This window comes from Carassius auratus, chromosome 50 (assembly GCF_003368295.1).
Source record: "Carassius auratus strain Wakin chromosome 50, ASM336829v1, whole genome shotgun sequence".
Taxonomy (NCBI): Eukaryota; Metazoa; Chordata; class Actinopteri; order Cypriniformes; family Cyprinidae; genus Carassius; species Carassius auratus.
Window position 1 is genome coordinate 17,530,054 of NC_039292.1, and position 15,639 is coordinate 17,545,692.

At 38.4% G+C, this 15,639-nt stretch overlaps 1 protein-coding gene across 2 annotated transcripts in view; it reads left to right on the forward strand.

Annotated features, from left to right (window-relative positions):
* LOC113067206 (kinesin-like protein KIF21A) overlaps window positions 1–15,639 on the forward strand; it is a 64,737-nt gene that overhangs the window by 3,163 nt on the left and 45,935 nt on the right. For both annotated transcript variants that reach the window (XM_026239520.1, XM_026239521.1), the window contains exons 2-7: window positions 11,217–11,439; window positions 11,929–12,111; window positions 13,687–13,836; window positions 13,958–14,092; window positions 14,215–14,394; window positions 14,510–14,625. In XM_026239520.1, coding sequence (XP_026095305.1) covers window positions 11,217–11,439; window positions 11,929–12,111; window positions 13,687–13,836; window positions 13,958–14,092; window positions 14,215–14,394; window positions 14,510–14,625 — 987 coding nt within the window. The remainder of the gene's footprint in view (window positions 1–11,216; window positions 11,440–11,928; window positions 12,112–13,686; window positions 13,837–13,957; window positions 14,093–14,214; window positions 14,395–14,509; window positions 14,626–15,639) is intronic.

The window sequence follows — 15,639 nt, forward strand, 5'->3', positions numbered from 1 at the left end:
TGTACTGCTCTGGTATTGTGTTATTAGTGTTCTAGTGATGTACATAGAGATGGGCAACGACTCGTTTCAGCGATTCAGAGTCGACTCCTTACTTTAGAAGCCAATAAATTTATAAATCGTGTACTTTTTGGTTTAAATTACTTTGCACATTGTTTACACAGATGGACAGCTACATCATACACTGTAATACAGGTCATTTTTGATTTCCCATCTGTGTGGCTCTTTAAAAACATTAAAAAAAAAATTTGTAACACTTTAAAATAAGGTTCTATTAGTTAACATGAACTAACAATGAACTATTCCACTAACGCATCAGTTAATCTTAGGTAAAGTTAAATATGAGTATCGTCTTAGTTTAGGTTAGATTATGACCAGTGTTTACTCTAAAATAATGCCTTAAATGAGTTTAGGAAAAGAAAAAATCTCCTGATATTTTATTCGCCCCATGTCATCCAAGCTCTTCTTCTCTTTCTTTCTTCCGTCGCAAAGAAATGAAGGTTTTTGAGGAAAATATTCCAAGATTTTTCTCCATATAATAGACTTCAATGGGGATCAATGGCTGAAGGTCCAATTTACAGTTTCAATGCAGCTTCAAATGCCTCGACACGATCCCAGATGAGGAATAACAAAATGACCAATGATTTGGCTAGATAAGACTCTCATTCCTCGGCTGGGATTATATTATTCAAGTTCAAGTTCAAGTTCAAGTCTGCTTTATTATCAATTAAAATGTCTAATTCCCAAATGAATTGACAGACATTGATAAGAAGAGAACCTCTCTCTTTTTTCAGGATGTTAAGCATTTGATCTGAAGCTGATGTGTGAACCGAATGGAGAGTCCTCCAGTTTGTCTGTGGCCCCTGTGAGGGTCACATCCTTTAGAAACAGGAACTATGTGTTCGTAGACTACAGCAGCTGCATGTGGACATGTTCCTGGTTTGCGGCGGGAACGGAATCTCTGTAATTGTAGTTTGTCTAGAAAGCAGGAATATTATGCAGAACAGACGTGTGGTAGTTTTCCCACATTCACCACACCCAGCCAACTGTGCTTCACTTCCTGTATGCTGGAGTTCTGTGGCATTACAAGTTTTACTCAAATCCCCTCAAGCTCAAACATCTATGAATAAACACTCAGGCAAATGCAAGCAGGCCATGTGCTGCACTTAAAGTCCAATCTATGTCTATATCTAGAGCACATTAAGCTAAGATGTCATCATAAACTGTTTCTAAATGTGTTTCAGTCTCTTCTCATCATGGGGGTCACTGAGGTAAGAGATAACTACAGGAACACTGTGGCATGGGGCCATGATAAAATGTGTTGTATGTATGTAGAAGGTGTTGGATCAGTGTTGGTTTTATGAGCGCTTCTGTCAACACATCACGCCTCAATGCCCACAGAACGCAAACATTACTGTAGACCTGCTGCTAGTTTTCACCTTATCACCTTCATCTCTGTATTATTCGTTCAGTAACCTTCCAATCACTGCTGAATCCATGTCACTTTATTTGATAATAGAACTTGAACAAGAACAAATAAATCACATTGCTTCTCCTGATAGAAAGTAAAGCATTTCATTGGTAATTTGAACGGCAGTAAAGGCCCCGATATACTTCAAACGAAGTGCATTTCGGTTCTTCGTTTGAAAGCAGAAATAAGTTCGAAAAGGCTAGGCGATGGTATACTGTTTTCGAACATTCGACACCCCGTTGGTGCTGGAGGCGGGGTGTAGATTAATGTCGACATGACTCGGGATTCTCGCGTGTATCCCCGAAACAAAACAACGACCAATGGAAGCTCAATGGTGTTTAGGAGCCAAAAGCAACTCCCCCAGAACGTTTGCTTTGGTCAGCTGTTTCAAAGCCGAAACGAACTCAAAACGAACTTCGTTTTGGCCTGATTTTGTTCGAAATGACGTCAGTTCATTCCTCGATTTCATTTGAAGTATATCTGGGCCTTAATGATCTGGTCTGAAGTGCTGTTGTTACTGATATTCATAGACAGTACATTATTTTGTGTTCTTGTATTCGTTGTTGATCGTTTTTGATGAATAGCAGTTTATTGAGATGGAAATGAAGTATACTTTGTGATACTTCATGGGATACATAACAAAGTCCTCAAAGAGGACAAACTGTTGGTGTGTGTCTCGCTGGTGCATCTCTACCAGGACAGCCAGTATTTGGCGTATCAAGGCTAATGTTGGCACACTAACATGAAGTATGAACCACATCCAACAAGAGTAACAGTCGACACAGGAAGCTGCTCGAAAGGGATGAATCCAAAAATAAAACCACAGCTGCCCAACACAATGCAGAATTAAATGCGTTTTTTGGGAACCTCGCAGGCTCAGTATTCATGGGCAGGCTACTTAAGCCAAACCTTTGTTCACTCATGTCACTGGCAAACACTGGTTTCAGTTGAGCCAGCAGCCCAAATCTTGGGATGTGGACGATGTGAAACAAGTGTCGCTCTCTGATGAGTCCACATTCACTGTCTTTGCCACATCCAGGAGAGTTTCTGTGTGGAAACACTTTACTGGGTAACACATTCGCATGATTCTGCCTATGTTCTTCATTGGCCAGCCGCGAACAACTTGACCCCGTCCACAAACATGTCATTTTACTGTTGACTTCTTCTCTAAATCTAGGGGTGTTCAACGCAGGATTCACAAAACAACATGTGCTCATTAACCTGTTTATTTGGACCAGCTGGCTCCACTGAATCACAATCTGTTAGCATGAGAATCAATAAATGTTTATGTTTTCTATCGAGTGTTCAAAATACAGAACTATGGGAATGGGTGTATTGTTTCTGACACGTGATGTATACGGTTAGACCAATCACAACAGACCGGGCCATCTGACCAATCAGAGCAGAATAGGCTCAGGGAAAGGGGTTTAGGGAGACTGAATCTTAGGACTGTTTCAAATGAATCATATGCAAATTGCTGGAAAATTAGTTGATATTACATATTTGGAGCTATTGTTTTTTTTTGTTTTGTTTTTTACCTTGCATGCATGTAATCCTATTGTAGGAGACACCCAAAATAGTATCAGGAACCTTAAAAATGGGATAATTGGGGCACTTTAAAATTAAATGTATTATGTGATGGCAGATGCACCTGACAGCTGTAGACACTTCTGCTTTACCGTGGGACAAAATGGCAACAAGTCCAATGCATTTGGATTGAGTCTGACATAGTGTTTTAGTTAAAGAACAAAGAACGCTCCTTCTCGCTTGAAAACCCTAGTTTTACCCTTCGTACCTGTTGCCCTCTGCCTTTTCATGCTCTTCCAAATGTCTCTGAGACTGGGATTTCACGAGAAATGTTTGATAAACTGCCAAGACAAAAAAGAACAGGCTGATTATTTGAGACAGACTGTTCTACTGTATCCCACGATGCATCTGGGTCCATCTGATATCTGTTTACTCCCATTATATCTCATGCTGCATTTAGGGCCGGTTCTCCCTCGAGTGTTTCTCGGGAGGCCGGTGGGACTGAATGAATCTCTCCATCTCTTGGCTCTCACACATGTTGCACTAACAAACTCCTGCTGTGAGAAGCTGTGCCGCCTCACTGCACTGCATCAATAGCTGTGTCACACAGAGACTGTCAGCACAGATCCCAGCTCTGGCTTATTCTTGCTATGCACATTCTCATGACTCCATCACATTTTTAACACAATATTAATCTATGCAAAACGGTCAATATTGTGCATATTTCCCATGTTTTATATTTAGATTATCATTGAAAACTAACTTCAAGTTATTCTTCAAAAGCATGAATTATTTAATATAATATTTAATAAACCTCAAAATCAATATATTTGGTTCAGTATATTTTGGGATACCATTTGGATTTTGTTTTTTATTCCATTATAGTACTAAAAATGATTGGTTTTATTTATTGTTTTATTTTTAGTTTGTGTAAGACAAAGTAGCCATTAATCGTATATCAAGCATAACGTGACAATAATCATCAGATTATTATTATAGGCCACAATTCTCGTGTCAGTAAATTCCTAGAAAAATATTCAAATTATTGATTTGCTGAAATGGATATTATATTAGTTTTCATGCATCTCAATTAATTAAAAATGGAGTGAATTTTCACTATGTTGGTTGAAGCCGATATTTTATTTCTAACATCTAACATGAAAAAAGGCCATTATTTACTTTTTATTTGTTTGTTCATTTATTACAGTAGCAAGATTTTCGGTAAAATGTGCTTTACTGTATATTGCTATAAGGAAAAGTGTTTATTTTAGGTCCTTAAGAGTTAAGTTCGCTAGATGCCACAACTACACCATCCACACACACACACACACACACACACACACACACACACACACACACACACACACACAAAAGTTATTTAGAGATAGAATTGCGGAGATCAAACCTGAGTCCTGACAACCAATACAGTGAAATAGCAAATTAGATTGTTATAGGTAATAATAGTTAAAACGTATTTTTTATGTTAATATAGCAATTTAATTTAATGCAAGAAACTCTATGCAGTGATCAGCTGCAGCATGAGCTAGTTCAACCAAGCTTGGAGTCTCTCACGTTGCATCGCTGATGCTTATGGGGAATCTTCTGTTTACTCTGATACTGAAGCCTGATTTGTACATGTTCATGTCGCTGTATAAACCAATGAAACGTCAACAAGCCAAAATGGAAGGTGGTTATTCACATATACTTATTTATCACATATACCTCACGTGTGAGAAGTGTAGAAAATCTCTTGTTCTGCCCTTGCATGTTTGCAGCCCCATCTGTTGCGATGCAAATGCATTTCTTAGGGATGTAATGATTAAACGCGAGCCAGTTGAAAATCGATTCAAAAATATGTGACGGTTCAAATCAGTTGAGGTGCTAATCATTTAGGGGTAGGAGTTTATATAGTTGTATGTCAGAGGGGAACTTACTGTCTTTAAAAAAAAGTTTACATGGTATTTTTTTCTTTTCATCTTCCCTCTGCATAATGCATATTAAAGTTCATAAGTGCAGCGCTGCTTTTTTTACAGCAAAAACCAAGGAAATGCCTGATATTTTTATGTATATTTTTACAGAACTGAAGTCTAACCATTCTTTTTTTTGCTTCAAAATTTCAAAATTATAGAATCTAATTCAGATTAGAAACTGCTCATGTTGCACGTATGCAGCATCTTTGTTTGGATCAGGATTACAATGCAGTGGTTGCGTCTCATTTTAAATGGAAAGAGCACAGACAAAGCCTTATTTTTTTATATAAAGAGATTTATTTTATTTGTGTTATTTGATTTGAGGCTTGTTTTAAAATTTAAATTTAGTTTATTTATTTACATTAACATTCTATTTAAATTCATTCATTCATTTGTCATTTAGCAGACTTACAAATGAGGACAATAGAAGCAATCAAAAGCAACAAAAGATCAATAATATGCAAGTGCTATATTAGTATATTTTTAGTTGCATTTCAGTTTAATAAGTTTAACAAATAAATGTGCAGCATTTTGTCAAAGCAATAATAAAAGGACACAATTAATTCATAATTTGTCTTAAATCTCATTTTGTAAAAAAAAAAAACAATACAACCCCCCCAAACCCCCCCCCCCCCCCGAATCGAATCGTGAAATCAAATTGTGAATCGAATCGTGAGTTGAGTAAATCATTACATCCCTAATGTCAATACCAACTTTTTTCTTCAGCAAAACAACATGATTTTCTCCTGAAGAGGACTCACAGTCAGTGACTGTAATTAGTTTCTTATTGATGACATCGGTCACATATCTTAGTACAATAGCACATTGACTCTTAGCAGTCAAATCTTGAGTTTTATCCATTTGTACTGAATACATTCCAGCTTCCTTGATAACCTGTCCAGAAATGCTTTGTTGGATTAAGAGACAGTCAAAGGGTTAGTTCACCCAATAATAAAAATTATGTCATTAATAACTCACCCTCATGTCGTTCCAAACCCGTAAGACCCATTTATCTTCTGAACACAGTTTAAGATATTTTAGATTTAGTCCGAGAGCTCTCAGTCCCTCCATTGAAGCTGTGTGTACGGTATACTGTCCATGTCCAGAAAGGTAAGAAAAACATCTTCAAAGTAGTCCATGTGACATCAGAGGGTCAGTTAGAACATTTTGAAGCATCAAAAATACGTTTTGGTCCAAAAATAGCAAAAACTACGACTTTATTCAGCATTGTGTTCTCTTCCGTGTCTGTGTGAGAGAGTTCAAAACCAAGCAGTTTGTGATATCCGGTTCACGAACAAATCATTCGATGTAACCCGATCTTTTTGAACAAGTTCACCAAATCGAACTGAATCGTTTTAAACGGTTTGCGTCTCCAATACGCATTAATCCACAAATGACTTCAGCTGTTAACTTGTTTAATGTGTCTGACACTCCCTCTGAGTTCAAACAAACCAATATCCCGGAGTAATTCATTTACTCAAACAGTACACTGACTGAACTGATGTGAAGAACACCGAGCCGAGCCAGATAACGAACAAAAGACTGAATTAAGACATTTGTATGTCATTTCTCCTGCTCTTTTTCTAGGAAAAATTCACTCATCACTAAGTGAAAACATAAAGTGAAGATCGGATTATTTCAGGAGCCTTATAACAAATCCATTGTTTTTGAATGTCGGTGCTACTTCTGCTATATTTTTACACTTAAAACAATAATTTGGTATTCATCTTGTACCATTGTCCTCTTTTCTGCTAAGAAATAAGTCACCTTTCAGTTCTCTCTCAAGTGCTTCCACTGCTGCTATCATTAAGTCTGACTATGATTCAGTGAGCTATATATCACTTTTAATTATCAGGAAATTACTTGTCTTTAAAAGTTTTGGTTTAATAAACTTAGCTGTTGATCAAAAACATGATTTTTTTTTTTAATTTAGTAACATTCAGGAGGGTGTACTCATTTTTGCAACACAACATTGTAGCACTTTGATAATAAAATCTTAGTTTGCTGAATAACTTTGTCATTCTTCTTTGGTAATTGATCAAGCAGGCTTGTTGAACACCCTAGCATGTCTTCTAGTAAAGAGTAATTGCTGAATTTGTTAAGGGGTGTACTCATTCATGGTGTTCACTGTATATAAAAGAATGTGAATATTTGTCTGCTAAAATACTCATGTAACTTTACAATAAATCTGCTAGCAGTTCAATACTTACAAAGAAAAAAAAAAACTAGCTATAGTATTCACAGATGACACTGACCTACACTTAAAGCCCTAAATAGATCGCAAGTTTTGCAACATTTCGCTGCTTCTTCTTGAAGTGCTTTCCTTTTCGGCGCCCTTTCCCTTTCTCTCCATTCTTGCATGTCTGTTTTCTGCTTTGGCGGAGGTGTGGAGTGGACGTAAATCGAACTATAGTAACGTTGCCAGGCAAGACTAACATATTTAGATTAATTAATAGATTATTTGTTAAATTAATTGAATGCTGGATTCAGGAATGATCACTTTAGTACAGTAAATGGGCAATAATATAAAATAAATAATAAATATAAACGACACAATGCTCATTCCCTTATCTCAGGGAACCGAGGTTATGTTAGTAACCGGTACATTTCTGTTTCTGCTTGTGCGATAGTCCCAAACATGAATGTGGATTACTAATAATCATTCATCTGAGCTGAAAGTCAAAGATCGCTGAGTGCGTGTAAATGAGGAATTAAGGATAAACAGCAGTATATCCAGTAGTGGCCTACATTCTGTCACAAGGGAGGAAAACCTCACAGAGAGAGAGACCGATTCCTGCATAATGCAAGACTGTCCAACCAGCCATACCTTATCCAACAAGTTCCTTCTCTCTTCCTCTTCCTCTCGGTGGTATCCACTGATGTAGTCTTAGTCTGATGCTAGAATTTGATTTGCTGCACTTTTCGTGAATCCTATCATCCGTTCTTTCATCTAAAGGTTTGGTTTGGAAGGGAAAAATGATCCAGGTTTCTCATAAAATGTAGCCAGGAGTATCGACTAGAGATCAGGCTTTAATGATTTATACACACTGTATGAAGCTGCCTCAGGGATGTGGACATGGCAGGCAGCGACTTGTCTGCAGACGTCTGAATTCAGGAAGACGTGAACGCTCGTTCTGTTCTTAGTAATTGTGGGATTATTAAGGGAGTGTTTTAACTGGCACCAAATTCATTGATGTAATGAGTTCAAGGACTTGGCTGTAAATTGCTGTAAATATGTTTTATTGATATTGGAAAGATTAACATTTTTGGGATTGGGTTAGAAAATGTTATGATTTGCTTCCTGAAAAAGAACACAATAAGTCTTATTCAATTGTTATATTCATATTTCCATTAGTTGATATGATATTGAACATTTAGTTTTATTGGATATTTGGTATGCAGTAATATTTATAAGATGCCATTTTATTTAATTTCAGAATTATACTTCAGAGTTAGCCAGATCATTTATGTTTATATTGTTTTATTATTTATGTCATTTTTAAAGCGACTTACTAGGTGCAGTCAGGCTTAGCCGAAAAAAAAATAATAACATGGACTCTTGCCTTGTGACCTCACCACCTGCAAGGGGAAGATTAGGGCAATGATGCAATATACTATATACATTTGGTTGCAGAAACTAAGTTTTGGTATATGAAATGTGACGTCTCTGGTGGGGAAGGAGTAGGAGTTGGTGCGAAAGGTTGAGAGATACAAACTTGTCATAGATGGCCTCATCTACACACACAGCTGGAACCAAACACCCGGATAGGAATTGGGCTTGCTTCTTCTTTGCAGTCGGCCATGATGATTTAGAGGGTGTGGGAACACTCACAAGCCGACTCTGTGCCATGGTTATCAAGTTTAACTCCATAGACAAGAGGGTCATCTCTCTGTGAGTTTGTGTAACAAAGGGGAAGTGGGGCCCTGGAAGGGGTACCACCTAGGTACTCCGTAGTACTATTGGGAGACTTCAAAGCTCATGTTGGTGATGACCAAGAGACCTGGGAGAGGGAGTGGTATTGTGTTGTTGGACTTCTGTGCTCAGAATGGATTGGCCATAAGGAAATTCATGTTTCAACATCAGGTGGTTGAGATGTGTACCTAGTACCACACCACTATAAGACAAGGGTCTTCTGAATTCGTTTTTGTCTGAGTTGTTCAAAGCCTATATTGTTAAAATTTAGCTGTTGCTGGAAGGTTGTTAGTGCCTTTCGCCATGGCAGACCAGATTGCTTAGGTGAGGAAGTATAGGCTGGTCCAGGCTGTTTAAGTCAGGATGGAAACTTGCCGACCTTGCCAAGTGATGCTACTCACTTTAAGTAGGAAGTGATTTGCTTCCCCAAGTAGAGGGTTTCAAGGATCTCAAGGTCTTGAGTGAGGGTAGGTTGAGGCATGAGATCAATAGCCAGATAGGAGCAGATAGGAGCAGTGGTGGCAGTAATTTGGTATTGTACAGGACTGCTGTGGTGAAGCAGGAGCTGAGTTTGACAGCGAAGCTCTCAATTCACCAGTTGATTATGTTCCAACCATGGGAGCTAACCATGAGAGACAGGGTCACACTTTATTTACACTGCACACGTCTGTGACACGTAACGGCTCTGATGCTTCCACCGGAGCTGATCATGGCCACTCTAGTGAATGATTGTGTTTACACCACATCCACAGCCATATCACCCTGTTTCCCAAGAGCCTGGTCAGTGCTTGGATGGGAGACTTCCTGGGAAAACTAGATTGCTGCTGGAAGAGATGTAGTTTGACCAGCAGGAGGTGCTCTCCCTGTGGTCTGTGTGGGTCCTAATGCCCCAGTGTAGTGATGGGGACACAATACTGAAAAAAACACAAATGCCCCAGTGTAGTGACTAAACTGAAAGAATCTTTCAGATGAGACATTAAACCGCGGTTCTGACTCTCTGTGGTCATAAATAAATATATAAAGGATTCATTCATTCATTGATACACCAGCCACACCATGTTTCAGAAGCGGCACTCCACGGTGTTTCGCTAAAGATAGGACCTAACCTATTTTTGATGGAACCCACATCTAGGCCTCAAAGTAAATACAAAATAAAAGTCCCTCGGGAGCACCTGGGAGAAGTTGCCAGTGAAAAGGATGTGTGGGCGGCTGTTACTGTAGTGACATTCAGCCAAGTGTGGTGACCCATACTCAGAATCTGTGCTCTGCATTTAACCCATCCAAAGTGCACACACACACACACACAGCAACCTTTAATACTGCAGCACCCAGGGAACAGTGCCTTGCTCAAGGGCAACTAAGTCGTGTTATTGCAAGCCAAGATTCAAACCCGCAACCCTAGGGTTACGAGTCATATTCGGCCACGACTGGGTACTAGATAATTTATTTAATCAAATAAAGATGTTAATAATAGCACATCATTTTAGTCTGTTCAATGCAGTCTTATAGTAGATTTATTTTAATTTTACATTTTTCTTTTGTTACCCAGTACAGAAATGTGATATGAATTGTGTGATGCCGTCCTGGTTTAAAACACAAACGATACAGATTTTACAGACTGGCTCCAACACGTCCTCTGCTTACGTGTCTCTCACCCACATATATCTGTCTCTCTGGTGTTCAGTACAGGACAGATCCAGCACCACACACACACACAATAGTCTCTCTGTGCTGCTGCCAGTGAACTGTGCTCTGAACAAAAGTGTCTCCCACAGTCAGAGTGAGAGCTCCGCCTGTGTCAGGTGCACCACAGGAAGTGACATCAGAGTCTCTTTTTAGAGGCGTTTACCAAGCCATGCAAGCATCACTTTCACTGCTGATTGGTGATTTGAACAAACCATACCGCTAAGTATTCGACTTACAGACAAGAATGATTCCTCAAATGATGTGGCTTGTTAAAGAGAGGTGCGATGTTACTTTTCTAATTGTTTGGACTAACACTTTTTGCCTGGTAAGATGAAAGTGAAAGGTGAGTGATGAGAGCAATATTTGAAAGAAGGACCAGATCCAGATTTAAAAGCCAGAATATCACAGAAATTATGTACCAGATCTTAGTTTTTTTGTATATTGCTGAACGTACGAAAGCATCTCTCAAACTGACAAATATTTCATACCTGAAGTGTAAAATTTCTTGCAAGACATTTTCTTCGATGCGTTGAGACCCACTAATTGCCGTCTAATTTAAGATGACTAATTTTCACTTCATCAGGAGGTTCTCGTTGTTATTCAGCGCGTGACTCTGACTCATTTATTTCGTGTTTCTCTCTCTGTGTCACAGGATTCGTCCTCAGCTGGCGAAGGAAAAGATTGAAGGATGTCACATCTGCACGTTTGTGACCCCCGGCGAACCCCAGGTGGTTCTGGGAAAGGACAAGGCCTTCACATACGACTATGTGTTTGACATGGACTCGACGCAGGACACCATCTACGCCAACTGCACTGAGAAACTCATCGAAGGATGCTTCGAGGGTTATAATGCCACTATCTTTGCCTACGGACAGGTTCGGGTTTCTCCAAATGCCATTTAATGTTGACTTTAAGACACGTCTGGTTATTGACTGTCCCACACGAGAGAGATTTAAATAAGTTCAAGATCATTTAGCATATGTGCGAGCTCTCCTCTGACATCCATACATGTTTTATTTTGCCAGTGTTGCCTGTGACCTGCATCTCACGGCCGGCTTCCTCCAAACACCATCGCAGAGATTTGATATCTGTCTGTCTCGCCCTCTGGCACTGCGTTAATCCTGATTTATCATCAGTCTCTCTCATCCCCCAGACAGATTGATCAAACTCCAGCAGAGAAATACACGTGTGCCACTCTATATAATGCACGAAAAACGGCTTATAAGATTATTAAATGTGATGTCATGAATGCGTTTATTATTTTAATGCAATCATGTAATTTTACACCACGGCTATAATCGAGTTCAAGCTGCCCAGTTTGTATCAAATGAACTACATAATGAAGTGTGGATGTTGGATCTCAGACAGGGTCGGGGAAGACGTATACGATGGGCACGGGCTTTGACATGGCCATCCCAGACGAGGAGCTGGGCATCATCCCGCGCGCGGTCAGTCACCTCTATAAAGGCATCGAGCAGAGACGGCAGGCGGCCGCAGAGCAGGGTCGACCCGTCCCAGAGTTCAAGATCAGCGCACAGTTTCTGGAGGTATCCATGCTTTACTAGATCATTTTAATGATCCTTTCCATGTGTCTGGTACTATACAGATAGTCCTGCCCAAACTCATGCCACCGGTTGAGCCAGAAGTGGACACGGTGGCGCTCAACAAACAGAAAAACAGAACTATGTGTTATTTATTTTTATTCATTTATTATTATTATTATTATTTTTACTCGAAGACACCATCAAATTAGTGTTAGAAGTAGTTTTCATTAATTGAAATAAAGCTGAACCGAAATAAAATATGTAAAAATATAAATATTAGATGAAAAGGTTTATGTAAAATATTAAAATGAAAATCGTACTGAAAAGTAAAGGCAACATTTGGCGAAAAAGCAAAAAGTTGGCAACCACCTAAAAAAATAAACAAAGTAAAATAAGTTGTACTAGAACTGAAAGAAAATTGAGCAAAACAACTAATATAATAAAAATAAATACAACTAAAATCTGACAAAATTATATAACGAAAAACTCCTAAAAATGTTAAATTAAAATGAACACTGAAAATGTTTAGATAAAAGTTAATTAACAATATTAATAATTATGTTAATGAATAGTATATAAGTAATACTGATTATGACACACACATTTATAGAGTATATATAGCTAGTAAAACAAAAACAATGACAAAAGCACATAACAAAATTTCAAAAAATGTAATTACACTTAAATAACAGCTAATTCATAATATTAAATCCTAAAATTACACCTGCCTCAAAGACTGTAATTTAATAGTTATGGTCAGGGGAGCACATAATTTCTTCAGCCTGGTTCTCATAAGAGACCCTGGAGATTTGGTTTGGTCCTCACACTGCGTATAGCGTGACCCATTAAATGCAACTATAAAAAATGTATTAATAATAGTTATAATATTATTACACTTTATTTATTTAGTTTTAAAAAAAATTATAATAGTAAATAAACTAAATAATAGTGTGTGTGATATTATTATTAAAAATAAAAAGCAGTCATACTATTAAATACAAATGCATTTATTTTATAGCAAATAAACTTAAAAATTAAAGTGCTAATATTTACTACTCCTTTGTTTATTTGCCTCTTTAAGAAGAATCGCTTTATGTATTCCCCAATTTTAAGTCGCTTTGGGAAAAAAGCATCTAAAAATAAATAAACAAAAGCGTTTTCATCATATTCAAACTTAAAATCAGCAGACTTTTATTTTGGCGGGTTGCTGGCAAGTAAGTATCCGCGCTTCCGGATTTAGCGCTGCTGATTAAAGAGCGTCAGTGGATAAATGGCACAGTTTTGTATTGTGCTTTGAAACATAGCCTAGATTTATGCTTTCAGTTTGAAAATAAAACTTATATAGTACAGTTTGTGATCTAAAATGGTAATTGTGCATTAACAGCTGTCAACCATGTCGGTACGCAAATGCTGTCAGAACATATTTATATTATGCATTTTTTATTTTGGTCACACATGCATACCTGCGGACCACTTATGTGCACCCCTGGTTATGGTATACATAAGAAATAGTTACAGAATATGTGCAGAGCTATTCCTTGTATAATTAATGTTGTATGGTCTGTCTTCAATCTTCAGCTGTATAACGAGGAGGTGTTAGATCTCTTCGACACCACGCGTGATATGGAGATGAAGAAGCAGAAATCGCACATTAAGATCCACGAGGACGCCAGTGGCAGCATCTACACTGTTGGCATGACCACACGCACGGTCTCCTCAGAGTCGGAAGTGAGAGTCAGCCATTTGTTTTCTAAGATGTGGTACCCATGTATAAAGCAGAAACAGTGTAAGTGACTGTGTGTGTGTGTGTGTGTGTGTGTGTGTGTGTGTGTGTGTGTGTGTGCTGTAGATGATGCAGTGTCTGAAGCTGGGCGCTCTCTCCCGCACCACTGCTAGCACGCAGATGAATGTACAGAGCTCTCGATCTCACGCCATCTTCACCATTCACATCTGCCAAGTGCGCGTTTGTGCACCCGCTGAAGATGTAAGAACCGTTTTAATATAACTTATTGGGGCCACATTTCTACAGCCGCCATATTTAGTAGAAACACACCAACATTTGGGCTGGAAAACAACTCATGAACAACTCATGCCTGTTTTTCTCAGCCCCCAGAGCAGGATGGGGAAACGGACAATCGACTGGCCAGCAGCTCGTCTGAGCTGGAAGAGTTTGAAACGCTCACAGCCAAGTTTCACTTCGTGGATCTGGCTGGATCAGAGAGACTCAAGAGGACGGGGGCCACGGGGGACCGAGCCAAAGAGGGCATCTCCATTAACTGTGGACTGGTCAGAACGAGTAATATTATTAAACAATGACACGTAATAAAAATGTATATTAATCTTCTACAGATATCTTTAGCCTGAAACTGAACATGGGACTTTTATTCTGGCTGTGATGCAGCTGGCATTAGGGAATGTCATCAGTGCTTTAGGAGACCGAAGCAAACAATCGACGCATGTGCCTTACCGAGACTCCAAACTCACTCGCCTCCTGCAGGACTCACTGGGCGGAAACAGGTCTGTGCCAAACGTGTTCTCCCAAAACATTGTGATCACATCAACATTTGTTCTCGAAAGTCTTTTGACTGACATATACCTGACAAATGGTGTCATATTTGATGTCAGGAAGATTATCATTGACGAACAACATCATTTTCTGTCAATTTTAGTCAAAGATCTCAAACGATTTCGGAAGACTTGAGATCTAGCACGCAAATATTTGAAATCTTCTCAATTCTTATCGAAGAAATAAGAAATACAGTGAAATTGAGTTAAAATTCTGCGAACATTAGTAGGAGGCACTTTTCACAGTATTTTTCAAGAACAGTGTAATAACATTATAACACGATGATGAAAAATTTTGATGTTATTTAAAGAGGTCATTTGATGTTGCTAAAAATAACATTATTTGGTGTAATGAAATGTGTTTATGCGGTTTAAGGTTCAAAAAACATTATTTTCCCCATAATGTACAGTATTGTTTCTCCTTTATGACCCGCCTTCTGAAACGTATATTTTTTCAAAGCTCATAGTTCTTAAAAGTGAGGTGTGCTCTGATTGGTCAGCTATCCTGTGCGTTGTGATTGGCTGAATGTTTCAAGCATCTGACGGAAATGTTACGCCCCTCAACATATACTGTCAGAACAGGACAAAAACTATATAACCCATTACAAACGAGGCAGTTGTTGCATCCAGTGCATCCAAAGCCGATCCTGTGATCCAAAGCGCAAAATTGATGTATTTCCTCAGTGTCCAGCCCGGATCAGCTTAACTTAACTTGAGTCTTAACTTTAATAAAGAATATCTCTTTGGATTTGAGACTTTATTCTTTGCAACTTTACAAGATCTTCTTTATGCACCAAGAGCTTGTAAAACTCCAAAGAGGATTGAAAAATTTTAATTTCATCATATGACCCTTTTAATAAAAATTATAATGCGATGCATCGCAGCAGACTTGAACCACATCCAGATGAAATATATATTTTTAGCACTATAGCATTAGTCAGTATGAGTAAATAAATAAAGCTAGAC